This window comes from Schistocerca americana, chromosome 8 (assembly GCF_021461395.2).
Source record: "Schistocerca americana isolate TAMUIC-IGC-003095 chromosome 8, iqSchAmer2.1, whole genome shotgun sequence".
Classification (NCBI taxonomy): domain Eukaryota; kingdom Metazoa; phylum Arthropoda; class Insecta; order Orthoptera; family Acrididae; genus Schistocerca; species Schistocerca americana.
The window spans coordinates 263452103-263479439 of NC_060126.1; the positions used below are offsets into that span (position 1 = coordinate 263452103).

The following is a 27337-nucleotide window of genomic DNA, read 5'->3' on the forward strand; positions in this document are numbered from 1 at the left end:
GTGTTTCAGACTTCACTTCATACTCCTGTAATTGAATTTGTTTTAATTCTTATTTTTGCTGGGGATATTTCATACTGAATAATAGTTTCTGAAGTTTTCAATAGTATGTCAGATGATACAAAAATACAGAACGTTTCAGGAATTTGAAATGAAAATTTAAATACCATACTACTTTAAAGAAATCATGCTATATATTATCAGGATCTAACACAATGAAATATATATGGCATTTTTCAGAACCAATTACACAAATTTAAATTGTTGCAAAACACAATTTCATATAAACCACATCATAAAACATTAACATAGCAACTGCAAAACTAAGTTTGAAAATAGCAGCACACATTTACATCAAGATCCTTAGGAGGTTTTGACTTAATTTATTTTCCTCTTGCTGTATACATACAAAAATAGGAAAATATACAAGGATAGTTTCATTTTAAAATGTTGTTTGTAACAAGTGATTTTCAACATAGGGATTCATTTAACTCACACACCTGTAGTACAAAATTACATTCTGAGTAAACATTTTGGACATTATAACAATGCACTAGTGTAGCACCTCATTAATACATTTTCACTTGAAACTAAATACTCACACACAGTTTTGAGTTAACAATGTAATAAACATTCTATAGAAAAAAGGGAAAATGTAATTACGAATAAATGATGTATAACAACTGGCTAATTGTAACAATAAAATGCAATTCATTTTAAAATGACAAACTTCGTACTAATGCAGAACAGATATTTTACTTAAAATACACAATACACTGTTTTATCTTTAAACTAATGGTTTAATAATGAAGCACTAAATGGAATGCCTCTTGTAAGCAGCCATTTCTGTGTTGTTCAAACAAAATGACAGAATTATGACTTGAATTTAAAACTAGCATACTTTATTTTCAGTTGCTATTTTGAAATAAATTTTCCCATGGAAGTCAGTTGTTTCAGATAATCACATTTTTTGTGATTATGACATTCAGTCAAACATAGCACAGAATCAGATAGGAACATTGATCCATTTTGCTACTTCAGCCAATTTCTTTGCATACAAGAAATCACTGTAAGACACAGTCATGTGCTTCAATAAGCTTTCATTTTATTTTTATAGTAATACATGCTTACTGCATGGAAGGCAAAATGTGAACCTAAATGCATATACTTAAGTGGGTACAAAAATCTTTTCCCCAGAAACAATCTTCTGCATACCTCAGTAACATAACATAATGATAGCTCATACTGTAGCACTGTTCTTAGCGCTGTTAATTTCACACATTCTAAACCGATACAAACCGACATTTGCACGTGATTTAAAAAATTATCTTCTCTACATATCTTGGTCTCCAACACTTTGCATCAAATATTCACGATAAAGTTCTTGCTGAAAAACGAAAAAAGTTTAAAATTAAACAAAATATGATTTAAATATTAAAAAATCTGTAGTTTCAACATCAGCAAATGTACCTTTCTTGCTTTCTGACAATATAATGCAGTAAATAATTGGAACAAATGACAAAAATATAACTAGCTTATTATCTTACCTTCCGAACTGCAACTACCTTATCCACATGGTTCCTGACATCCGTGAAGTAATTTTTCTGCTTACGTGACAAAGTTGGACGAAGACCAATAGACCATTTAGTCAGGAAGAATAGAGCAACTGACATCAGGACAAAAACTATAAGTAGCTTCCACTGATGATGCTCTGGGACAAATGACCACAGCATACGTACTGGTGACTGCAAAAAAGGAAGCAATTTATAAAAATCAGAGACATGCTGTTTTATATATCATCCGATGAATTACCTGTGAGATAAAGTCTACAAAAGCTGCAGAACTGACGTGGAATATCATGAACCAACACTTTGTCATCCATCTACAGAAGCACCAGTATTTGTAATTTTTTCTTTTTTTGGGGTGGTGTGGGAGGGGGGAGCGAATGGGCAATAAAGGAAACATGTAAATGAAAAGCTATGCATATTTGTTGCAGTGTTTAGGGTGCATGGTGTTGACCCCAAAATGTTTTCCACTTTTGTGCAGAGAGAACAGAAGCAGCAACCGTGTGTTGTAAATGTGCAGAGTGTGTCACATTCGCATCACATATTCTATGACAGCTGTTTTATACCGACGTCACCCTTTGCTGAAAAAGACAGCAGATTTCAGTTTGAGACTACATAGCATACGTTATTTAACAATGATACTGATGGCACCATATGCTGACTATCACTGATTCTACTACTGCTCTTCAATGTTTGTACTACTTCCATTAGCAAATTAGCTAAACATAAATTTAAAGAACTAGATGTAGTCGACTAATCTACTTCGGTCACCCTACTAACTGTAAGTTAGCATATTGCCTGTTGCCACCTGATTTTACTATGAAGCCTCCAAAAATCAACACCACAGCAACATGAGAGATATACATACACTTATACAAGGAGAGAGAGTGTTAAGGATGGCGGGGCGGATGAGGGAGTGTGTAACACTGTTTCCAAAACTGGAGATGAGGGGCAGTACCTGCTCTACTCTCACTAAAAAAAAAAAAAAAAAAAATAATTTCAAATTATTAGTAAATAGTCACGTAGAGAAATGAATAGGTGATGTGCGCTGAATCCCTCCATGTGACAGAATTTAATGAATATACCTGTCATTGGGATGTCAAACTAAAAATGGCCAATGTAAATTGCAGGAGCAGCTAGTCCATTTACTAAATTGTCCCCTGTTTCTATTTTTAATTCCATTAAGTTTGACACTCCAGAATGAATGTTTGACTTTGCAGAGGCGTGTGCACTGATATGAAACTTTCTGGAGATTAAATCTGTGTACCAGGGTTTTTGCCTTTCATAGCTAAGTGCTCTATCAACTGAGCTACCCAAGCACAACTCACAACCCATCCTAATAGTAGGTAGGAGATAAGGTACTGGTGGAAGTAAAGGTCTCCTACCTGTGAGGATGGTTTGTGAGTCGTGCTTAGGTCGTTTGGTTGGTACAGCTCTTGCCTGAAAGGGCAAGTCCAGCACACAGCTTTAATCTGCCAGGAAGTTTCAAGTTTGGTGCTGATTACACACTTATTCGAATTAATGGTAATTTTGCAAAGAAGTACAAATTGGCGACTTGCAAGTCTTGGTGCAAGAGAAAGGGCACCAATTTCAGCCCTTTGGTGTATGAATATCAAGTGTGCCAACAGTCTAGTAGCAGGGGCACAGCACCCAGAGTAAGTCCTCCTTTCTGCACTATGTGGCCACGTCTTATCACCTGCGAGAGATGCTTGCCTCTGGCTCATGTAGAATGATAGTTAGGGTCAGTTCCTTTGCACTCCCCCTCCTTAATTTTGGTACCGAGCCAGGGAGTGGGAGAGTCCTTTCAGTGTATAAACTTTAATGTGAATGTTAAAAACTATAAAACCACCAACCAAGATGCAGATGTTAGATATTTGTTGGAGGTTGTGGCAACATATGAGCATGTTTTCCACATGAGCTAAGCCTTCCTCATCATTGTTATCTTTGTTCTGTATTTCACTTTATAAATTCTTTTTAAGTTCTTGCTACTTCAAACAATTCCTCCATTGTTCAAAACAGTTTTTAAATTCACTCATCAGTATGTTATTTATGTCTTCCAGTGATTTTTGTTTTACCTCCTCCACAGTGGCAAAACACTTTCCTTCCATGTCCCTTATGAGTCTAGGGGACAAAAATAAATCACAGGAGGCTAGATTCGGTGAGTAAGGGGGTGGACAATCTGTGCCATGCTGTTTTTGGTCAAGAACTGCTTTCAGAGAGGGCGTTGTGGGATGGCACATTGTCATGATGGAAGAACCAGTTGCCTGTTCGCCAAAGATCTGCCCTTTTCTTCCGGATACTCTATCTCAATCTTTTCAAAACCTCTAAGTAGAACTCCTGGTTGACAGTTTTACCGGGACGGGGCAGGGGGGGGGGGGGGGGGGGAGACAAATGAACTCTGCGTGCACAACACCTCTGCAATTGAAGAAACAATTGAGCATTGTCTTGATGTTCGACTTCCCTTGATGAGCTATTTTGGGATGAGGAGAGCCACTTGTCTTCCACTGGCTTCATTGCTGCTTTGTTTCGGGGGTCATATCAATATCACTACAATTCATCACCAATAATCATCTTGGAAAAACATAGAGGGTCCTCTTTGAGCTGATTTTGAAGCTCAAAACATGCCTGAAGTCGATGCTCCCTCTGCTCGTGTACAAGAAGACAAGGGACAAATTTGGCTGCAACCCTTCTCATGTGTAAATCCTCACATAAAACCATCTGAATTGAATTCCATTATATTCCAGACATCTCACAGAGTTGATCAATAGTTCGGCGACAGTCTTCATGAATAAGTGCATCAATTTTGTCGACATTTTCGTCACTTCTTGAAGCTGATGGCGTCCTCAATGAGGTTGGTCTTCAATTGGCATACCTCCATTTTTAAAACATGAAAACCACTTGTAGACTCTGGTTTTACTTATTGTAGCAGCCCCATAAGCATTCTTAAGCATTACAATAGTTTCCGCAGCCTATTTCCCCAACTCTGCTGCTCCCAACAATCTGCCATCACATTTTCGCCAAAATTGAAAAAGTTGTTTTACTAAAAAAACTTATCATGGGTGAACAGATGCACTCACAGGAACACAAATTCACACACAGACTCAGGTGGCGTAATCTTAACAGACACCTGGTTGATTAATGGGTTCCCCCACTCTCCCACAGCCCAATTCCCATTCATTTTGGATACCCCCTTCTATATGGTGGGGGGGGGGGGCCATCACAGGTGCCCCATGTTTTGTTTCGTTTAAATGTTAGGCACTCCTTTTTGATGGCTAGGTGTTACAATCAATCTAGATTATACAGTTCTCGTTTCTTTTCATATTAATATAATATATAATAATGATAATAATAAAGGAAGAAAAAGAAAATTATTTTCAGTATATCCATTGTGGATGATAAACTGCAACTGTGATTTAAATTGGCGTTTATTTGGTAATAAATAAGCAACCAGTCGCTTTTTTACGATTTATTCAACCATGAACATGTTTTCGATCCACTGCAGGCTCATCTTCAGATGGAGGTGTTACAAGAACATTTCATTAAAAACTAGTTGCAGTCCTGGTGCTGCTCACAGAAATTTAGTAATCAGTGACAAAACTTTTCCGAATCCAAAAGTTTTTTATGTTTTAGGTACTTACGGTGCACTGCCTTGTGTACTCACATCAGATTGCTTCTTATAACATGCATTATTAAGCTATGTACACAAACAAACACAGTATGTAGCTACACTTAGTGCTACACTGGCTCACAGGATGTAAACATTCGATGTGTTTACAAAGAATATGGATATGACAGATATTGCACTTTACCATGCAACAGTCTTTGGCAAGAGATGCATTGTATTATAATTCAAATGTTACTAGTACAGATTTTACATTTCATTAAATGTTGCTAGCTGCATACAAAAGGCAAACAGCCAGAGGTGAATATTTCATCCATAATTAAAAACTTTTTGTAATTTACAGAATACCATAGTTGTTACACACCAAGAACAACAAGATTTCGGCAGGAAGATAAATTACTGAATGAACAGACTGAGTCAACACAAAACCTTTTCTTCCAGAATTTCCAGGAGATCCTGGCACCAAAACAACAAAAACGGCAATAATTTACAAAAAGTTTTTAATTACGTATTAAATATTCACCTCTATCTGTTTACCTTTTGTATGCAACTAGCAACATTTACTGAAATGTAAAATCTGTACTAGTAACATTTGTATCATAATACAATGCATCTCTTGCCAAAGACTATTATGTATTAAGTGCAGTATCTGTCATATCCATATTCTTTGTAAAAACATCGAATGTTTACATCCTGTGCGCCAGAGTAAAACCAATACTGTGTTTATTTGTGTACATATCTTAATAATGCACATTATAAGAAGCAATCTGATGTGAATGCCACAAGGCAGTGCACTGTAAGAACCTAAAACATAAAAAACTTTCGGATTCATAAACGGTTCGTAACTGATTACTAAATTTCTGTTATTTCTGCCAGCAGCACCAGCACTGCATCTAGCTACACTTAGTCCACAGCATAATGTTCTTTTAACACCTCCATCTGAAGATGAGCCTGCAGTGGCTCGAAAAGATGTTCAATGGTTGAATAAACTGTAAAAAAGCTACTGCTTGCATATTTATTATCAGATAAATGCCAAAAGAAAATACCAATGGCCTTTTGACCGATCCATGAAACTACTGCTATCTTTCTGAATTGACATTCTGTTTACTGATATCTTTCTCTTCAACTGAACTCTCCAGGCATGACAGAAATAGAAGTTCTAAGAGCAGAATCTCCATTTTGGGCTTTCATATTGGTCACCATAAGATCTTCAGGTTAGAAGAAACAATTCAAGGCTCACGAGCATAAAAGGATCTCATCTCTATATATCTTTTTGTGATTCATTCTTCAATCACTTTTCATCCACAGCAATAAGCATCACACTAAACTATAAATTCAGAATTCCCAAACCCCTCTAGATTTAAACTCACATTTTTCAGAATATTTGCTATTTACATTGTTTAGACAGTACATACAATCATTGTGAGAGTGTGTGCAAGGTGTACAATATTAAATCCAGATGTGTTAATGCAGAAGATGCCTGTGAGCTGTATCAGCTGCAAATGTATTGACATGTCGAGGGCCTGAGCGAAGCAATTGGCTAAAATAAGTTAATACATTACAAACATTTAATGGGATAAATGATGCAAAAATAGCTACCAATAAAATTGTACTAAGAATAAAAAGGGATAATCATATATAATTCTGTGTAACACACAAATGAATACCAACCATGTAGTGAAGTAAACTATCAGCTTTCTCACTGCCAATGAGAGATTTTATTCTCTTTTCTCCAAGTAGTGATATCACCATATTAACAAAAAGAAGAAATGGAACAAATGCTGCTGTAGAGCCCAATAAGAAAGCTGAAATCAAAGGAAAAGGCAACCTGTAAGCAAATCAAGAGATGGAATAATATACCAGTATCACTATTTTGTAACTTTGGAACAAACAATGTTAAATAAGGCCTCTATGCTGATCATATTGGACACACAATTTCCAGAATTTTACTTGAAATAATGCAAATTATATCTCAAGCAAATATAACACTAATTACATACAATATACTTCCTCTCTCTCAACAATAAAATAACAACAAAAATAATTTTTAAAAATATTAGTAACTGGATAGATAAAGAAGCAGTGGTGGCTGAAGAACATACATATAAAAGATATTACAGTTTGCTAACTTTAGCGGCTCCTTCTGGCAGAAGGGTTGAGGGGGAAGGAAGAGGGGTGAAGGGAAAGGACTGGTGAGGTTTAGGAAAAGGGGTAGAGATCTGAAAAGTAGCCCAGAACCACAGGTCAGTGGAGACTTACCGGACGTGATGAGAAGAGTCTTTCCTTACCGGACAGGATGAGAAGGAAAGACCTCTCATCCTGTGTGGTAAGTCTCTCCTGACCCAGGGTTCTTGGTGACTTTTCTGAACTCACCCCTTCTCCTAAACCTGTTTCATCCCTCTTCCTTCCCCTTCAACCCTTCTGCCAGGAGAAGGAGCCACTGGCTCCAAAAGTTATTCAAACTTTAATATCTTTCATATGCGAGTTCTCTCGTCGTCACTTGGTGAGTAGGCCTTTTTTTCTATACGATTACATACATTCTGAATAAAATATTGAATCTAAAAAGACCTAACCTAAATTATATTACTCTACCTTGTCTTTCACATGATCACAAGTTTAAGATGACTTGTCCTCTTCTGCAACTGTGGGTGACATTTTACTCCGATGTATAGTGGTGATATTTATTTTGGCTTTTCTTTGTAATGGATTGTGGAAGAGCAGCTGTGTGAAGATTTGCAAATATAAATAAACAAGCCTGTGGCTGTAAGGGCAGTTTTTAATTTCTTTACTGCATAATCGATTTTGGGACTACCAGCCCATCTCCAGATGCGCCTTATAGTACACATCTAATTGACGTTAGTTTTTGTTTTTTCCGGAACCACAGCTGGCTATCATCAATGATTAGCAAACATGCAGGACCTCTGTTCCCAGCACCACATAAAATAACATGTCAGTGACTAACAACAGACTTGTATGGCTGTGATCCTGGGAAAAATATCTAATACTGATTAGATATATGCTATAAGGTGCATCTGAAGATGGTAATGGTAGTTGCCCTGGTGGAGAATATGGTGAAGCTGTTCCAGCCTAGTGTGATAACAGGGTAATAAGAGGGATGCTTCTTTCCAGCTGCTTCGTGTGGTTGATTGGAGAATCAGGGCCTTGTGTGAATACAGTACAAGAGGTCTGTTTGTGGATTAGCTTTGGAGGGCAGTGCCCAACTGTGAAAACCTTAGCAAGAACTTCAGCACACTGGGAAAAGGATTGCTCATCAAGCAGAGGGACTGCTCATCAAGCAGATCTGCCTTACACAGGTGGCTAGACTATTTGGCAGCAACTTTTTAGTGTGGAAGGGATGGCAGTCATTCCAGTAGAGGTCCAGTTGATGGGTGGCAAGCTTTATATAAATGTAGGGTTTTATGGAGCTGTTCAAGAACTAGATATTAACATCAAAGGAGGTGACATGCACAGCTGAAGAGTACCAGGTGAAACAGAATGCACTGAGGCAGTAGAGAAAGAATTAAGAGTTCTCGGCCTGTATCCAGACCGTGAAGACATCATCAATAAACTTGAGCAGACAAGTCACATAGAATCTTCGGTAGTTATGAGGTGAATCCTCAAAACTCTGGCCCTCTTACTGTTTACACATTATAAAATACTAAAAATATGAGATCTTACTTCTCAAGTGGGTGCACGTATGTATAAAGTGTGCAATCCACAACAACATTGTTTTGTACCAATTCCTTTGTTATTGCTTTGGCTAACTCCGTGATAAGTTGTGTTGTCGTACGTCCAAATGAGCAGCAGTAATATAAAATAAACTTTGGGCTAGGTGAAAAAAAAATTATGATCTGTGCAAGAAAATGATCCAGATTCCAAGCTAGCAGCGCAATCTCACATCAAGACAGTTATCTACGAGATTATTAGTAATCAAATAAGTTGTTGGCAAGGATCTGACGTATCTGTGTTGTTTAATGCTTTGAGTGGTTCATTACTGTGGGATAATACTTGTACGCGGCAACAGTGATATAATAAAAGTTTATTTTGTTATTGTTTAATTAAACAGTGTTTTAGCTCACTTAATGTAAGTTTATTTTATCATTGTTGAAGCAAACAAAGTATTTACCTTAGTAATATAAAGACAGCATGTATAAAAAGTGTGCAGCACGCCTTTGTGTGTTATGGGGGTTAACTTTGATTTACTTATTTATATTTCACAAAGCGATGTTTTGTTTCAGTTCAGCTTGCAAGTGGCAGTCTAAAATAATATTTTTCTTCTGAACACAGATCTTCACATTTTGCCATTTTAAAAAATTATTACGATTTTTTTCTCAGAACCTGTCACTGAATTTCACTTAAGATTTTATACTGTCTAAAACAAAACAAAAGAAAACTCCACTGGAGTAAATGTTGGAAACGCTGAAAAGCTGACAAATTGTCCCACAACTATCTTAGCTAATGTGCATTAGCATTCACTTATAAGTCCACATTTATAAACACAGAACAACAATATTGCTATAAAATAAAAATAAGTAAATGTAAAGAGAAAGCTATGAATTATATTAAAGACAGAGAGAAACTACACATACCAATACATTAGAACCATACCAAGAACACAGAAACATGAGACTTACAGTAAATCTCAATTTCTTAGGAAAAAAAGTAACTGATGAGCAAAAAAAGTAGGAAAGGTAACTTCATGAAGTGCTTAGCTAGTATGTAATGGGCGAATTGCGGGAAGACTACTGACTGAAAAAGAGTAGTGAACATGAGCAAATGCTATCTGCAACAGAGAAGCAAGGAGACTGTAAAATACTTAAATCGTCTGTAAAATGAATCAGAGTCCAGTTTGGTGGAACATTTATGAGTAGGATATCTTATTACATACAGAATCTCTGCAAAAACTATCACATTCACCATGAAACATGAGTTTCTTTCAAAAACCATTACAATACTATGATGAAATTATATGTAAGTGACTAATGCATAGGATTACATGTTGCCACTAATATGTCTTTTGGGATTCCTGCTTGTGTGTTAGAAACAGCATTAGCAAAGTATTATAGTTATATAAAAATATTACACCAACTTTTATCTCAGATACATGTACTGTTTCATGCTATACAATAAGAGCATGCTATATACTTAGGTTCAAGCATCAGATACCAAGACTACTGTTCTTTAGAAAATGACATCATGAACTACATTCTCAACTGATAAACCATTAAACGGGCTCAACATAGTGAGTGCAATGTGAAAAACTGTTTTAAGCATACAACTGCCACTGAGACCAGAATAAAAGGCTGTACTCACCATATATGTGGGTTTACAATTGGACTGAGAAAGCGTTAAAAACTAATGCTAAATCTCCGGTAGCCAAAAGTAAAATGGCGACATTCTTCGACCACTAACTCTTTCTTGTGGATTCATGCATATGTAACTATGGCATGCTACCTGCATTTGAAAAAACATCATGAAAATGAATGGCTAATGAAGTATCTACAGGTAGAGTACCATATTAGATAGAGCAACACTACCAGAGCTGGGGTGCTACTGAAGTATGAAGATGGCTGCATGATACACTCTGCAGGCAGAGAGAGAGAGAGAGAGAGAGAGAGAGAGAGAGAGAGAGAGATAGCAGTGTTCCCTCACCTGGCAATGTTGGAGTATGCTCCACGTGGAGACATGTAGTCTGACAGTCCTAACTCTCCTTTCAAAATATTGTGTACATTCTGAAAACTATAGTTACTACCTGTTAATGTAATACTTGTTAGGTTTGCTTTGTGCCACCCAGAATGAATCCACAATGGCTGAATAGCCTCAGAATACCTACACTAGAACAAAAATCAATGCTAAAGATCTATACACACCCTGAAGTGTTGGCTGCAGACAGGTACAGATGCAGACAAATATGTACATAGTACATCAGGCCCTAGTTGCTGTGCATAGCCTCACCACTGACTTATGTGCATCTAACTCTAAATGGGTCTACATAACTCCTGTAAACTTTACTTTAGCAGCTCATGTGCAAAAAGTCACATACTCTTCTTACTGGAGTGTAAGTAAGTGATGATAATTATGTATTAATTTGGAAACAACAACATCTTTTAAGTTTTCAATAATATTTATATAATCTTCAGCAAATATGGAATAACAACACAAAGGCAAAATTAAAGAAGTAACTGTGTTTGTGTCTTAATCAAGGATATGAAGTGACATTTTTCCTCTGTCCCCAACACCTTACCACCCTTCATCTTTTCTCCTATCCTTGTTATTTCCTATCTGTGTTTTCCCTATGACTTCTAAAGCTACATATTGTATTGTGTTTTCTCACTTTTGTGTCCACTAGTCTTACTCTGGTTGTTCAATAAACCAATTTCCCCCCACCTGAAATATGCTTAAAACATAAGATGTCTGTTTCGCAATTCAAAACAGTAGCTAAGCTAACTTGTGCATGATCTGAAGGAAAATACTTGGAAAAATGCTATCTATACCATGGTGATCCTCTTTAGGTTATCTCTCATAAATTTTCTCATAACGCAAAAGAAACAGTAACAAGTACACCAAATATAACACAATTATGGCAATGATGTAAAGAAAAATAAAAACGAGATGAGAATATTACCAAATTGATTGTACAAGCACAAGAAATAGATACTAAAAAAGAAACTTAAAAGTTGTGATAAATTGACTAATGTGAGAAAGCAGAAGGATCCCATTTCTACCTGCATTGAAAGCTACAATATACTACAATAAATCCTGTACTCCCATGCTCTTTCATATTTATATACACAAAAAGCATACCCTACACACATACTTTTGTAAACATATCTGCTCAAAGAGAAAGCAATATGTGCAGTAAAAAAAACTGAACAGCGTGCATTATACAGAAAGTGTAAACAAAGGCTATTACCGACACACATGCCTACAATTAAATAACTGTTTTACCACGGCCAGAAGTTCTGTAGTTGAAATTACGATCTTCTTCATCTTTCTGGAGTCGTTCAGACACAAGCTTTGAAATAGCTTCACAGTCTTTCTCTAAAGTATTCAGTGTATTTTGTATAGTTTGATTAATAGTGCGTTCTATGTCTTTGCACACATTCTCAATTTGGTTGGCACATCTTGTCTGCTGCTGTAAAATGGTTGGCAGGGTGAATTTTACATTTACCCCCCAAGAGTTGACTATGTCTAAAATAACACTAAAAATTCTATTGGAAGGGAAACAAGAAACATTTTTCACATGTTATTCAGCAGGTAATTCTCAGGCTCTTAAGTGTGAGAGTATAGTTTATGATGCAAGCAGAGAGAAATTTCAGTAACATAACAATGCAAATTTTGAGCTGGATGCCTGTTATTTCCTCCCTTTTGCTTCCCTTTAATATTTTGGAAACTGACTCTGTGCCTGATAATTTCTGTTTAGCATGTTCGTGGTATTTAGCCTTAATTTCACCATAAAAAAATTAAAAAAAAAACTTGGTTATTTCTGTTCTGTATTTATGTTACAAGTGTCATCAACATCAACACCTGCTCTGAAATTGTCATCAATAACTGCTCTGAAATTTCAGAGAAAATTATAACAAAGTAAGTGTGTCTTCATTCTCTACTCCCCCCCCCCCCCCCCCCCCCAGATTATGAGATTATGGTATAGTTGTTTAAGCCTTCCTTCAAAAGCCATTTTCATTAGTTGGAATGTTAGAACTATATAGTAAAAGTCTGTTGCTGTGTGTCTAAAACTTCAGCAGCAACAAACTTTTGTTGATATGCTCCACAGCACTCAAAAAAAGAAAAAGAGAGGAAAAGCAGTAAACATGCAAACAGACAGGATGCACTCACATTAAAAAAAAGTATTTATAATCAATATGATGTCATCTGATAATCAAGAGGAAGGTACCTTTTACAACTATGACAAATGTATTTCACCGACTTCAAAGGTTCACTTTACTAGTGCTGCATGACTCACATAGTACTCAGAATTTGCACAAGTGGAAATACAACAGTTCTTTGACCTACACTCCTAATTTTTAATTTCTTAGATTGGCTGACATGGAATTACAGGGGTCTATGTTGTATTTTTTTGCAAGGTCCAGTTACACTACTACTTTTGATCTATACACTCTCCAACCACCTATGTGATATTTGCTTCTACATCTGCCCCAAATTTGAAAATATGTTTAGAATTGCTTTTATGATTCAATTTTCAAATGATCCTGCTGTGTATTAACATATTAGCGCTGTGCAACATTTGTAACACTTTTTTAAAATCGTTGATTCCACGACATCAACGAAGCGAGAGTGTTGGCAGCACTGGATTCCGTTCCGCAAGACTGTAAAGATCACTACACTGCAACAGTTTTAACAATACATTTAAATTCTGCAGTGTTAACAGTGTTGGAAGTCGTCGTTTGCTGAATGACGAAGAAAAATGGAGTATAAGTTTGAGTAAGTATGTTTTACACAGTAACTTACGATATTTAATTTGGATATTTAGTATGGTTGTGCTTTAAATACTCAAATATATATTCTTTGGAGGTTACTGCTTGCTGCGAAATAAATTACGTGCATTTGGGTCGTTTGAACGTCGGTGTTGCCATATGGCAACGCTAGGTGCTTGTACTCAGTAAAAGGACGAATTTTCTCTTTTTTGTTTTAGAAGAGGTTTCTCGCCTGCTGAGGCGCTGGAGATTCTTTGTAATGACGACATTGAAGGTGATGTGTTTGTTGAGCCCCCAGATCCGAATGTAGACACAGATGAAGATTCGGGAAATGAACATGTTGGTGGGTAAGTATGCCTATCTTTGGTTTGTAATTGTTTGTATACTGATGCCGACTTTATTATGATTTGCTGTTTCATTTCTTATTTTTACAAATTATTAGACAACCTGTCCTCTCGTCAACTATGAGCTAATGCTGAAATAAGGATGCCAAATAACGAAAGGATCGGTGTTGATTATGAGCACTGTAATCCGCCGGCACCACCAATGCATACTGCACAAGATTCAATTGTACCTGAAACAGCTACACAACGTCCAAATATACCGGAGGCATCTGTATCTAAGGTAAGATCTACCTTATTATAGGACAATATCGTGAACTGGGCTTCTGAAAAAGATACGTTTGGGAGGTCGTGGGAGAAAGGAGCTGATTTTGACAGTCAAATTACCTCTACATTTCCAAAACCTGACTACTCAAGGTATGAAAACATGTCGATCACTGACATATTTGAATGTTTCATTGACCAGGAATTTACTGAGCATTTAGTGAAAGAAACAAAACATTATGCACTATTTCTCAATTGTCAGGGCCCAAAAATTACAGCAGGTGAAATACGGTGTTTCATCTCCATTTTGTATGTTAGTGGCTACAATAAGTTACCTTCTAAAAGAAATTATTGGGACTCAAAAGATGGCATGAAAAAAATCACAAGAAAATTAATTCCAGCACTAATGGGTTAACTACAGTCAGTTGTCTGGTAATCTCTTAGCTCCTTCCTTATCTGACCTGAGGAATACATTTCACTTATGGAAGTGTCACCTGCTACATTGATAATGAGCCCATCAACAACAGAATACACAAAGCTAAACAGGAGCCTCATTTTCTCTCCTTCTTTTATGAAGAGCCATTCTATATACCACCAGCGTTTGGCAGTGACATGTGAAAAAGCTGCATGTATTAGTTTCAGTGCTTCTGGCAGCTTAACAGTGTTGTTACTTCTCAGGCCAAATCCCACAACTTTGCTCCAGATCAGCTCTGCTGGGTTCTTATTGTAATGGTACAGTAGCAAATGTAAAAATGCAGCATTTGTATGTTGTGCTCGATGCTTTGAAAATTACTGTTTTTCATGTTTCTACGATACTTATCTACCTCTGTGGTATGAAACAATTGACACAGTCCAGATAAAGAGGATTTGGTTTTTCATTTTTGCCTTAAAAATTAAATTGTTATGTTCCCTTAATTTAAGCAACTTTTATGAACAGTCTATGCAATCAGAAACAAGAAGATGCATATTATTCATAAAAAATGATGAGTTCTATAATTATGAGATGTAGGTATTTCAATCTGAACGAGAGGGGGGCGGGGAGGGGGGGGGGGGAGGGGAGGGGGGGGGGATGATACTGGGGTGTTTTGAGCCAGTGAACTATTACCTGCAATAAATTTACATTCCACTACGCTACCAACTGAGCTACATGTACGACGTGGACTAATGTATCATACAGTGGCTGAGAAAATATCAAAGCTGATTATCTCTGTAAATTTATGAAAAACATTAAGAACAGCCTATTTCTCAGCACTTTTTAACTATATTCCACACGTGCGTTTCACTACAGAACAGAAAGCAGCCTCAGCCATTTTCGTACTGCGCATTAACAGCGTGACAATCAGAGCACAACACTGCAGAGCCTGTGACTGTACACAATTTTTGAAATAAATACTACTTAGCTAAAGTGTGATTAAGTTGATGGCTGTTAGTACAGTTGTACACCTCAGATTTTCATTTAATGTAACTTAGTACTAATATACCTAATATGTAAGAAGGACCTACTTCCAAAAGCATAACACCATCCGTGTACGTGTGCTACTGCTTCTCACCAATCATCATGTTTGTGTTTGTTTGCATCAGGTTTATTCTCATAATGAACAGATTATATATGGGAACATCGCACTCACATAACGTTCCACCAAGTAACATTTAGCGAACCTGAACTCTTTAGTTTTGCAGGAGGCATGATTGAAGTTCAATCTCAGCAAAAGTGAATTTTTTCAGCTTATTGGAGTACCTAGGCCACGTCTTTCCTCACGAAAATATAATAGCAATGCAGAAACACACTTAAGCAATTGCATCCATGCTTCAGCCTGAGAACCGCAAGCAGCACCAAGCATTTCTGGAAAAAAATTATATATTATGGAAAATTCATTCTGGTGGCATCTTGGATAGCTCATCCTTTACAACATTTGTGTAAAAAAGGGAGTGGTCTTCTTGTGGTTTGTTGCACGTGAAACAATGTTCAGGAGCTCAAACAGTGTCTACTATCAGCACCTTGTTTAAGAATCTTCCAACCTTGGACACATATAGTGGCTGCAGCTTTTGCCTTGGACCACGGAGTGGGGGCCATCCTTGCTCACTGAGAGACTGATGGTTCAGAGAACGCCTCCGCTAATGCTTGAAAAACCACGTCTCCACAAATGAAATACTGTTGTTGTTGTGGCCTTCAGTCCTGAGACTGGTTTGATGCAGTTCTCCATGCTACTCTATCCTGTGCAAGCTTCTTCATCTCCCAGTAACCGAACGGGGTGGCGCAGTGGTTAAACACTGGACTCGCATTCGGGAGGACGACGGTTCAATCCCGCGTCCGGCCATCCTGATTTAGGTTTTCCGTGATTTCCCTAAATCGCTCCAGGCAAATGCCGGGATGGATCCTCTGAAAGGGCACGGCCGACTTCCTTCCCTAATCCGATGAGACCGATGACCACGCTGTCTGGTCTCCTTCCCCAAAAACCAACCAACCAACCAATCTCCCAGTACTTACTGCAGCATACATCCTTCTGAATCTGCTTAGTGTATTCATCTCTTGGTCTCTATGATTTTTACCCTCCGTGCTGCCCTCCAATGGAAAAAAATTTGTGATCCCTTGATGCTTCAGAACATGTCCTACCAACTGGTCCCTTCTTCTTGTCAAGTTGTTCCACAAACTCCTCTTCTCCCCAATTCTATTCAATACCTCCTCATTAGTTATGTGATCTACTCATCTAATCTTCAGCATTCTTCTGTAGCACCACATTTCGAAAGCTTCTATTCTCTTCTCGTCCAAACTATTTATCGTCCATGTTTCACTTCCATACATGGCTACACTCCATACAAATACTTTCAGAAACGACTTCCTGACACTTAAATCTATACTCGATGTTAACAAATTTCTCTTCTTCAGAAACACTTTCCTTGCCATTGCCAGTCTACATTTTATACCCTCTCTACCTTGACCATCATCAGTTATTTCGCTCCCCAAATAGCAAAACTCCTTTACCACTTTAAGTGTCTAATTTCCTAATCTAATTCCCTCAGCATCACCCGACTTAATTCGACTACATTCCATTATCATCATTTTGCTTTTGTTGGTGTTCATCTTATATCTTCCATTCAAGACACTGTCCATTCCGTTCAACTGCTCTTCCAAGTCCTTTGCTGTCTCTGACAGAATTACAATGTCATCGGTGAACCCCAATGTTTTTATTTCTTCTCCATGGACTTGAATACCTACTCCGAATTTTTCTTTTGTTTCCTTCACTGCTTGCTCAATATACAGATTGAACAACATCGGGGAGAGGCTACAACCCTGTCTCACTCCCTTCCCAACCGCCGCTTCCCTTTCATGCCCCTCGACTCTTATAACTGCCATCTGGTTTCTATACAAATTGTAAATAGCCTTTCGCTCCCTGTATTTTACCCCTTCCACCTTCAGAATTTGAAAGAGAGTATTCCAGTCAACATTGTCAAAAGCATTTTCTATGTCTACAAATGCTAGAAATGTAGGTTTGCCTTTCCTTAATCTATTTTCTAAGATAAGTCGTAGAGTCAGTATTGCCTCACGTGTTCCAACATTTCTACAGAATCCAAACTGATCTTCCACGAGGTCGGCTTCTACCAGTTTTTTCATTCGTCTGTGAAGAATTCGCGTTAGTTTTCTGCAGCTGTGACTTATTAAACTGATAGTTCGGTAATTTTCACATCTGTCGACACCTGCTTTCTTTGGGGTTGGAATTATTACATTCTTCTTGAAGTCTGAGGGTATTTCACCTGTCTCATATATCTTGCTCACCAGATGGTAGAGTTTTGTCAGGACTGGCTCTCCCAAGGCCGTCAGTAGTTCCAATGGAATGTTGTCTACTCCCAGGGCCTTGTTTCGACTCGGGTCTTTCAGTGCTCTGTCGAACTCTTCACGCAGTATCGTATCTCCCATTTCATCTTGTTCTACATCCTCTTCCATTTCCATAATCTTGTCCTCAAGTACATCACACTTGTATAGACCTTTTATATACTCCTTCCACCTTTCTGCTTCCCCTTCTTTGCTTAGAACTGGGTTTCCATCTGAGCTCTTGATATTCATACAAGTGGTTCTCTTTTCTCCAAAGGTCTCTTTAATTTTCCTGTAGGCAGTATCTATCTTACCCCTGGTGAGATAAGCCTCTACATCCTTACATTTGTCCTCTAGCCATCCCTGCTTAGCCATTTTGCACTTCCTATCGATCTCATTTTTGAGACGTTTGTATTCCTTTTTGCTTGCTTCATTTACTGCATTTTTATATTTTCTCCTTTCATCAATTAAATTCAATATTTCTTCTGATACCCACGGATTTCTACTAGCCCCCGTCGTTTTACCTACTTGATCCTCTGCTGCCTTCACTACTTCATCCCTCAGAGCTACCCATTCTTCTTCTACTGTATTTCTTTCTCCCATTCCTGTCAACTGTTCCCTTATGCTCTCCCTGAAACTCTGTACAACCTCTGGTTTAGTCAGTATATCCAGGTCCCATCTCCTTAAGTTCCCACCTTTTTGCAGTTTCTTCAGTTTTAATCTACAGTTCACAACCAATAGATTGTGCTCAGAATCCACATCTGCCCCTGGAAATGTCTTACAATTTAAAACCTGGTTACTAAATCTCTGTCTTACCATTATATAATCTATCTGATACCTTCTACTATCTCCAGGATTCTTCCATGTATACAACCCTCTTTTATGATTCTTGAACCAAGTGTTATTTATGATTAAGTTATGCTCTGTGCAAAATTCTACCAGACGCCTTCCTCTTTCATTTCTCACTCCATATTCACCGACTATGTTTCCTTCTCTCCCTTTTCCTACTCTCGAATTCCAGTCACCCATGACTATCAAATTTTCGTCTCCCTTCACTACCTGAATAATTTCTTTTATCTCATCATACATTTCATCAATTTCTTCATCTGCAGAGCTAGTTGGCATATAAACATTTACTACTGCAGTAGGCATGGGCTTCGTGTCTATCTTGGCCACAATAATGTGTTCACTATGCTGTTTGCAGTAGCTTACCTGCACTCCTATTTTTTATTCATTATTAAACCTACTTCTGCATTACCCCTATTTGATTTTGTATTTATAACCCTGTACTCACCTGACCAGAAGTCTTGTTCCTCCTGCCACCGAACTTCACTAATTCCCACTATATCTAACTTTAACCTATCCATTTCCCTTTTTAAATTTTCTAACCTACCTGCCCGATTAAGGGATCTGACATTCCATGCTCCGATCCGTAGAACGCTAGTTTTCTTTCTCCTGATAATGACGTGCTCTTGAATAGTCCCTGCCTGGAGATCCGAATGGGGGACTATTTTACCTTCGGAATATTTTACCCAAGAGGACACCATCATCATTTAACCATACAGTAAAGCTGCATGCGCTCGGGAACAATTACGGTGTAGTTTCCCCTTGCTTTCAGCCGTTCGCAGTACCAGCACAGCAAGGCCGTTTTGGTTAGTGTTACAAGGCCAGATCAGTCAATAATCCAGACTGTTGCCCCTGCAACTACTGAAAAGGCTGCTGCCCCTCTTCCAAATTGAAAAAGAAACACTGGCCATTGTATTCACATTGAATAAATTTCATATGTCTTTATGGTACCAAGTTCCACTTGGTAGCAGACCATACGCTGTTGAGATCATCATTCAGTTCAACAGTTCATTCTGCTCATTCGCTCCAGTGCGGAGCATTGTTCCTATCAAGATAAACCTATGTAATCCACTTCAGAAGCACATCCCAGCATGCAAATGCTGACACCCTTTCCTGTCTATCCCTGGACCATAATACAAGTTAATAAAGAGGAAATTCTTTGCTTCTAGCTGGACGTAAAGGCTCAACAGGCCATTGGCAATTTTTCCATTATGGGAGACTGCACTGCTGTCACCACAGAGGTGGGCACTGCTCTCAAACAAGTTTGCACCTTCATCTTGAGGGTGTGGCCAGAGCTAATGGCCAGGCAACAATTTCCTCCTCTTCAGCATTACTGTGGGTAATGAGACCATGCCTCTGTGGGTGTGGTTTCTCTTAACCACAGACCACACAGCACTGTATGCTGTGATTCCACCAACCTTTCAGCAGCAGATCCTACATTTACTGCATCAGGGGCATTGGGGGCACTTTCAGGATCAAGCTGCTCGCTCAGCGCCACACTTATTGGCTGGACATCAAGTGAAAAATAGAGAGCCTTGTCTGTTAATGCAACACATGTGTGGAACAACAGATGATCCCATGTCAGGTTTCTTTTAGCCTATGCCAGTATTCACGAAATCTTGAGAATGAATGCATTTCAATTTTGCAGGCCCGTTCCTCAACACCACGTGGCTCATCGTCACAAATTTTTTTCCAAGTTCCTGTACATTATTACCTGCCATACAACCACAGTAGAATACAGTGACGGTGCTGTCAAAGATTTCCGCCATCGATGGCTTGCTGCAGACATGAGGTCTTTGAGAATTTTTGCACTAAGAATGGAGTGAAGTTCATGTGTTTGCATCCTTTCCATCCCCAATCAAATGGAGAGGTTGAGAGATTCACTCAGATATTAAAACAGCACATTAAGACATTTGTCCAAGATCCTTCCACCCAAGATGCCGTGACATATTGGGCAACATCATTTGCTCACAAGAGCCGATCAGAGCTGTTCACTCCCGCATTTACTGCTGCCAGCACTCAGGCCCCCGCCCTCCCCCACAATTTCTCCCACCTCTCCAAAATTCCAATCTGGTGCACGAGACTAGAAGTTCAGCCAACAAGATCAGTGATTCCCAGCCACCATTTGTCAGAAACACAGACAACAAGTTTTTACACTTGATACCAGGGACCAGACCACCACTCAACACCAGAACCAGCCCCGGTTACGGAACTGTGCCCCCCAGTCTTATTATCCTAATATTTCCACACACCTCATTCTTTGATGGAAGAAGACCTCATGCTTGAGTCTGTTTCCCCCATCCTCCTCCACCTGCCTCCCTATAATTCCACTGTTAGTTGTTCCAGGAAACCATGGCCAGAGGGGAGAGTCTGGCCTCGTCACCAGATTCTGCATCCCAAGGCAGACCAGTGCTTTGGACTGATTTACGGCAGCCAGGGTCATCTCCAAAGGTTGCACAAGTGAGGCAGCCACCATTCTGGAGCCCAGATGTCATCATGACAGCCTCCGATGTCAACCACCTTAATATTTGGATGTTGTTACGCTCCTGACTTGTTATCACCTCCAGCCCGTTTCATGTTATTGTACAATGTGCTGTCATGTGTTGTACCACATAAATTATAAAAAAAAGTGTTCATTTGTGTTTTGTGCCACAACAGATATATTCAAGAAAGAGATGATACTCTATTTTAGGCAGAGTACTGCTTTGTGACTAGTCAGTCACAATGCAGGGGTCACGAGTAAATAAGAATAATACATGGGGGATTTTTTTGTGGAACAAGGAGGGAGGGTGCTTCCTGCTAGTAAAGGCTTTGGAAAAGATTCAACATATTTGAATGGTGACTACCTGTTATTGTATGTACAGTGTTAATAGTGCCACAATAGCCAGCATTATGTGCCTTAGTCACCTGTAGTAATAAACCTGTCAGCTGTCTGAAGACCAGTACATGCTCCGAAATTTATATTGTGCCTATCACATTTCACACTTACCTTCAACTCTTTACCTCAACTCAGATTTTTTAAATCTGATTTATGTCTCCCTTCTTTAGCATTTGCCTTAAACTTTTCTGTTTTTCTCTAACACAGTGTAGTTTCAAGAAGAAAAATTTTAATTATGAACACTGAGAAGTACACATTGTAACTCTTTCTTGAATTTAAAGCAGATATTCTAGTTCCTTATACACAGCTAATGTTACCTTGTTTAATTCTGGTATGTAAATAGTAGGCATGTCAAATCCAGTCCTATTCAGACCAGGCCGCTTACACAATTCTTGAACAATCTGCATCATTACTCTGGAAAAAGAGAGAGAGAGACATTAGAGGAGAAGTGGGATTAATGTAGTATCAAATACTGTCACTAGAAAGTGACTACAAAAATCATACGGAATTCATACCTTTGTCGATCAGACTCATCCCCAGCATCATCTGCCTTGGACAAATAAAAACGCATTTTTTCTGTTTGGGTTTTATTTAAGGCCTCAACTAGGTTGAGAGTTCTTTTACAAAGTGCCTGGCCAATTGGGTCAAAGAAAACGAATACCAAATCAGCCATCTTTCCTGTAAAAAGACAGAAAAATAAGTACAACATGATAGACAAAACATTATTTAATGCAAAGGAGAAAAAGGTGAATCATTTACAAATATCAATACAAATATCAAAACAGGATTAATGTACATATTTAGTATTTTTCAGAAACCGACAGACAGACCGATTAGTGAGTAACAGATTGTGCCATCCAGCAATCCATAAAATAGGCGTACTTTCATGCAGTGATATATAGAATGACAAATCTTTAACTTGATGAAATGAGTTTTACAAAAAAATAGAAATCCCAATAAAATTACCCAAAGTAAACAATTTTGATCCACAAATAACTAAATGAATACATAAAAAGAAGCTTAAATGTGAACAGCTGCCAACAAGATAACTTTGGTGGTAGTGATGGTGGATGGGGGGGGGGGGGGGGGGGCAGAGAGAGAGAGAGAGAGAGAGAGAATAAGTTTGAGGTTCTATCATATTATAGTAACACTTCTAATGACATAGCCAAACCTTTGAAAACACGAAAGTCAAAATTGGGTTTTGTACTGACAATTGTACTAAAAGTAAAATAAAAGATACACCATCAATAGAAGAGAACTTGGAAATACACAGAACTGACTACAACAGTTGTCACACAGTGTATCTTGGGCAAACCGAGATAAATGTTCAGTTTTGCTTTAAAGAACACACAAAACCCACTACTATTGCAAGTGCCTGCAGGTTGCACATTATGAACAACAAATATCTGATGTGAAGTACTAATAAGAAGCTCCAAATCCATCACCAAACAAAGAACAGACTGGGAATTAATATTAGAGAAAAGATTAAGGTTTTTATTCATTGTTAATATCAACCAAGTTCAATCACCAACAACCAAGCAGATTTACAAAACAGAAGTTATCTCAAAAATTTCAGTTACATTCTGCTTACAACTGATGAAAAAACAAAGTGAAATTCTATTTGCAGTTTGACAAGTAGGAGTAATAGTACCACATACACTCTGAGTGAATACATATTACAAATGTGTTGTACTAAAAATACTGCAGATATTTCAAACCCTGATTCTGCATTTGTACCACAAATATGAACAAAATTAAACCATGTGCAACAACAACGGCAGAATTTTGCTTAACTATGTTAGTGGGGATAAAGAACATATATTTTTATTGGAAACAAGATCACAGGTGTCCGTGGCAATAACTACAAAGCTGAACCATCCATATCACAGACAGTGGGGTAGGTGGGAATAATGTACTTTGTTGGGAACAGCAGCTTTGCATTTCCAGGTAGGAGAGAATTAATCCTGAGCTTGCACGGAAATTTTGCATTCAATAAGCAATGCAAACAGTTGATACTGGAATTGCACTTGTTACTCTAGCATCACCCTAAAAACAACCCTGAACAGGGCATAGCGGAGCTTGATGGAATATCATTCCATCTGTGGGAAATGCGTAGTTTCCAGATTGCCACAAGGTTTATCTCACAGTCAAGAGAAGCCATTTAAACTGCGAGCACAGCCACTGAAAGTTAATTGTAGGATAGTGTACCGTTAAGATACAGGGAAGGTAGTCTAGGTAGACGTAGGAGAAAATCTGCCTGTGAATAGATTATGTGTAGCAGGTGAATAGATTGTGTGTAGCAGAACCTTTTGATGAAAATGAGGAACTTAGTAAAATGTGACGTTTCGTGTGCTGTAGTGTGATATGCATAGAAGAGTTAAACGGGAATTAGGTAGTATCCATTGGGATAGACCATTTTTGCCATAGACATGGAATTACCCAAGGGATTACTAATAGCTGATTTAAAGGTTTTACAGTAAGAGGATTTGGACAGAGGAAATTTCAAGCCGAAGCTGGAGTACACCACCAGTTTCACAGTATCACATGGAAAAGTATCTCATTTAGAGGGAGCACATAAAAAAGACATGGAATAATTGTTGGCAGAGCACAAAGACTTATTTAATTCACCTTAGACATTACCAGGAGCCCCAGTAACATAACACAGTATCCTGATGTAACGTTCCCTGGCAAAGTCACACATTAACAAACTAAAATTTATTTGTACCATATACGCCGCTCTGAGCATTTGTATATAATGTAATTATTTAACAAAAAAATATTATTGAATTTTGCGTAAAAGACATTTGTTATTATTGTAATATTTTTTGTAGTAATATTCTCTCTGTATTTAGGATGGTAATATTTCTATATTAATAATGTAATTGCGAAATGTGTCAATATCTGTGGTAACAGAGACGTGAAATTCAGCCAGAGGGAAATAATGTCGTGAAATTACAAAGAAATGTTAATAGTCAGCAATACTATAAAAGCACAATGCACTATGTATTCTTTGGTCTTCCTCGTTTAGAGCTGAAAGCAGTAGGAAGCTGTGTCGATGTATTTGGTGAATGGGTAGACGTCATTTGTCTGTATCTAGATTTAGCCGCCATTGAAGGAGAAATTACGAACTAATGTGAGTTGAATATTTGTTGTGGTAAAAATATATTGAAATTTATAAAAAGTGTGTATTATTAATGTAAATTAGCTTGCCCATGTCATCTGTAATATTTCTTTAAAGAGTTTTCAGCATTTTTTAGCGCTGTTGCTGGGCTGTGCCGCGACCAATCGATTTGCAGCAGCGGCACATTTAAAAAATTGTTCCGCTAAAGGAAAAATCAACCAAACCCATAAATCGGGAACAGATAGATAGAAATTAACAGTGAATTAAGAGAATGTTCTTCTTTTACAGCAATCCAGAGACTGACTGAGATTTTAAAAATAGTTACACATTTGTGCATTCTTAGACGGATAGTTAACATTGAAATTTAACAATTTTGGTTCTTTCAAATAACTTAAATGTATAGCGAAGTAGGTTTGATCAGTGATAATTAAATGTCGGCTTGGTAATAACTAACCATTTTCTGCTAATAGTGATAATCTTGGGTTCAAAAGCTAACGCCGGGAAAGAATTCAGTAAATATTTTAACAAAAAAATCCACTGCATTTAGAAAATGTGTGCCAAGGCCGAATGATGTAAAGAATTTAATTTTCAACTAAATATTCTTAATCAGTTAATATGAGTTCACGTAATTTTTAAATGTACGTAATTCTTTTGAAAGTGAAAAATTTTTATTACCACACGTAAATAAGAGAGAGGTTCTACAACAAAGTTCGTACGTACAGAAAAGAAAAATTAATTAACTTAAAAGCAAATTTTATTCTTTAACGAAATTTAAACAGCAATTTCGTTAAATTGGCGCCCAACGTGGGGCCCGAATATGCAGTCGCCACTAAATACCCAAGAGATAACTAGGGAATTTTTATAGTCGAACTTTGTTGGAGAACATTTAATAATTTTTCCATGTATTGTATGTATTGCATAACCAATATTGTGTGGTAATACCTGTATATGATTTTTTGCATGAGAACACTATATACCCAGAGGCAAGCTGAAGAAGAGAGCTCATTATTTCGAAAAATTAATTACCTACCACGATATCAGGGGGCAGCTGCACCCAAGATAGATCACCAAAAGGTAAAGCTACAGTGTAGTTGTCCTGTGGGTAGTAAAGTAGCCTCAGTGCAGTGTTCTCGGATCATTAGTGGTGTGCTTGTTGTTAGTGCTTTGTTTTAAAATAACAGGACATTTGAGTAGTTAGTCATTGTAGTATATAATAAGTGTGTTTTAATAAATGACCATTTCTTGTGTGATTATGTCAGTGAAACCTGAGTGTTAGGACATTTAGTTCAGATTTTACTTCTTTTGTTTACTATGGTTAGATTGCGTAGTCAGAAGGATATCAACATGGATAATGAACAACAGTCAGTAAGTAGTGATACCGAGTTAGAAAGTGGGACACAAAGTAATGTTAGTGACGTAATTCAGGAAGTACAATGTGAGAATCTGGGGGCAGAAGGGCAAGAAATGTTGCCACTCCCACCCAGTGATTCAGTTGATAGCGGAAATACTGTGCCACCCGCAAGCACTGGACACGGACCAGAGAGTGGTGAGGTGTCAGAAGTGCAATCATTAAGAGTTATGTTTGAGCGCATGCTCAATTTCCAAGCTGAATTTGTGCGTATGCAATTAGAACGTGAAAGAGAACGTGATGCTGAACAAGCAGAGCGTGACCAGAGATTGGTAGCTGAATTTGCATGTAAACAAGCAGAGCGTGACCAGAGAATGGTAGCCGAATTTGCATGTATGCAAGCAGAACGCGATAGAGAACGTGATGCTAAACAAGCAGAGAGAGACTTGCAGTTAATGCAATCTTTGGAAGCTATGCAAAGTGAGATTGTTAGTATGAAGCAAAACTATGAACCCATACCCAAAGCGGTGAAAGAACTAAGCGAAAGAGTAGATAGTATCCAAGTGGCTAACGCCAGTATCGTAGATGAAATCAGTGTACTGACCAACAGAGTGGAACAATTAGAGATTGACACAAATCAAGTAATTGAGCACAAAGTGTCTGAACAAGTGCATGCCGCGATTGAAGCCAAAGACGCGGGCTCCAATGTGGAAATAAAGGACCTTAAAAAGGCAGTGCACACTGACATTCCGCTATGGCAGCGGAATGTCAACCGTCGTCTTGCCGAGTTAGAAATCAGCTTGCTGCACGGCGACGCGCAGGGGTGTGTCACGCCAGCCAGCTCCAACAATGATAGGCATATAAATACAGCAGTAAAAAATTGCGACTGCGAGACAGAACAGGCAACCAATGTAAGCGAAACAAATAAATGTCATTCCAAAGTAGTGATTGAAGAAAGTCTGATTAGAAACCGACAGTTTCAGATCTTTACAACGGAGAAGAAATCTGTTCACCCTGTAGTGTTTATCAAGGGATTTAGAAACATTCTGCCTAGCGTTTGGAGTCATACACAGAAAATACAGTTCGTTATGACTTACATACAAGGAGAT

The 27337-nt window shown here is 38.0% G+C and overlaps 1 protein-coding gene across 2 annotated transcripts in view; it reads right to left on the reverse strand.

Moving 5' to 3' along the window:
* Window positions 1–360: 360 nt before the first annotated feature.
* LOC124625788 overlaps window positions 361–27337 on the reverse strand; it is an 82556-nt gene continuing 55579 nt past the window's right edge. Inside the window, exons 6-11 of one of the 2 annotated variants that reach the window (XM_047149235.1) lie at window positions 22275–22437; window positions 22077–22173; window positions 12133–12316; window positions 6856–6989; window positions 1545–1742; window positions 361–1384 (exon numbers count right to left, since the gene is read on the reverse strand). In XM_047149235.1, coding sequence (XP_047005191.1) covers window positions 1331–1384; window positions 1545–1742; window positions 6856–6989; window positions 12133–12316; window positions 22077–22173; window positions 22275–22437 — 830 coding nt within the window. In that variant the 3' untranslated portion in view covers window positions 361–1330. Of the gene's footprint in view, window positions 1385–1544; window positions 1743–6855; window positions 6990–12132; window positions 12320–22076; window positions 22174–22274; window positions 22438–27337 lie in introns of both variants that reach the window. The other variant, XM_047149234.1, reaches the window with a different exon arrangement.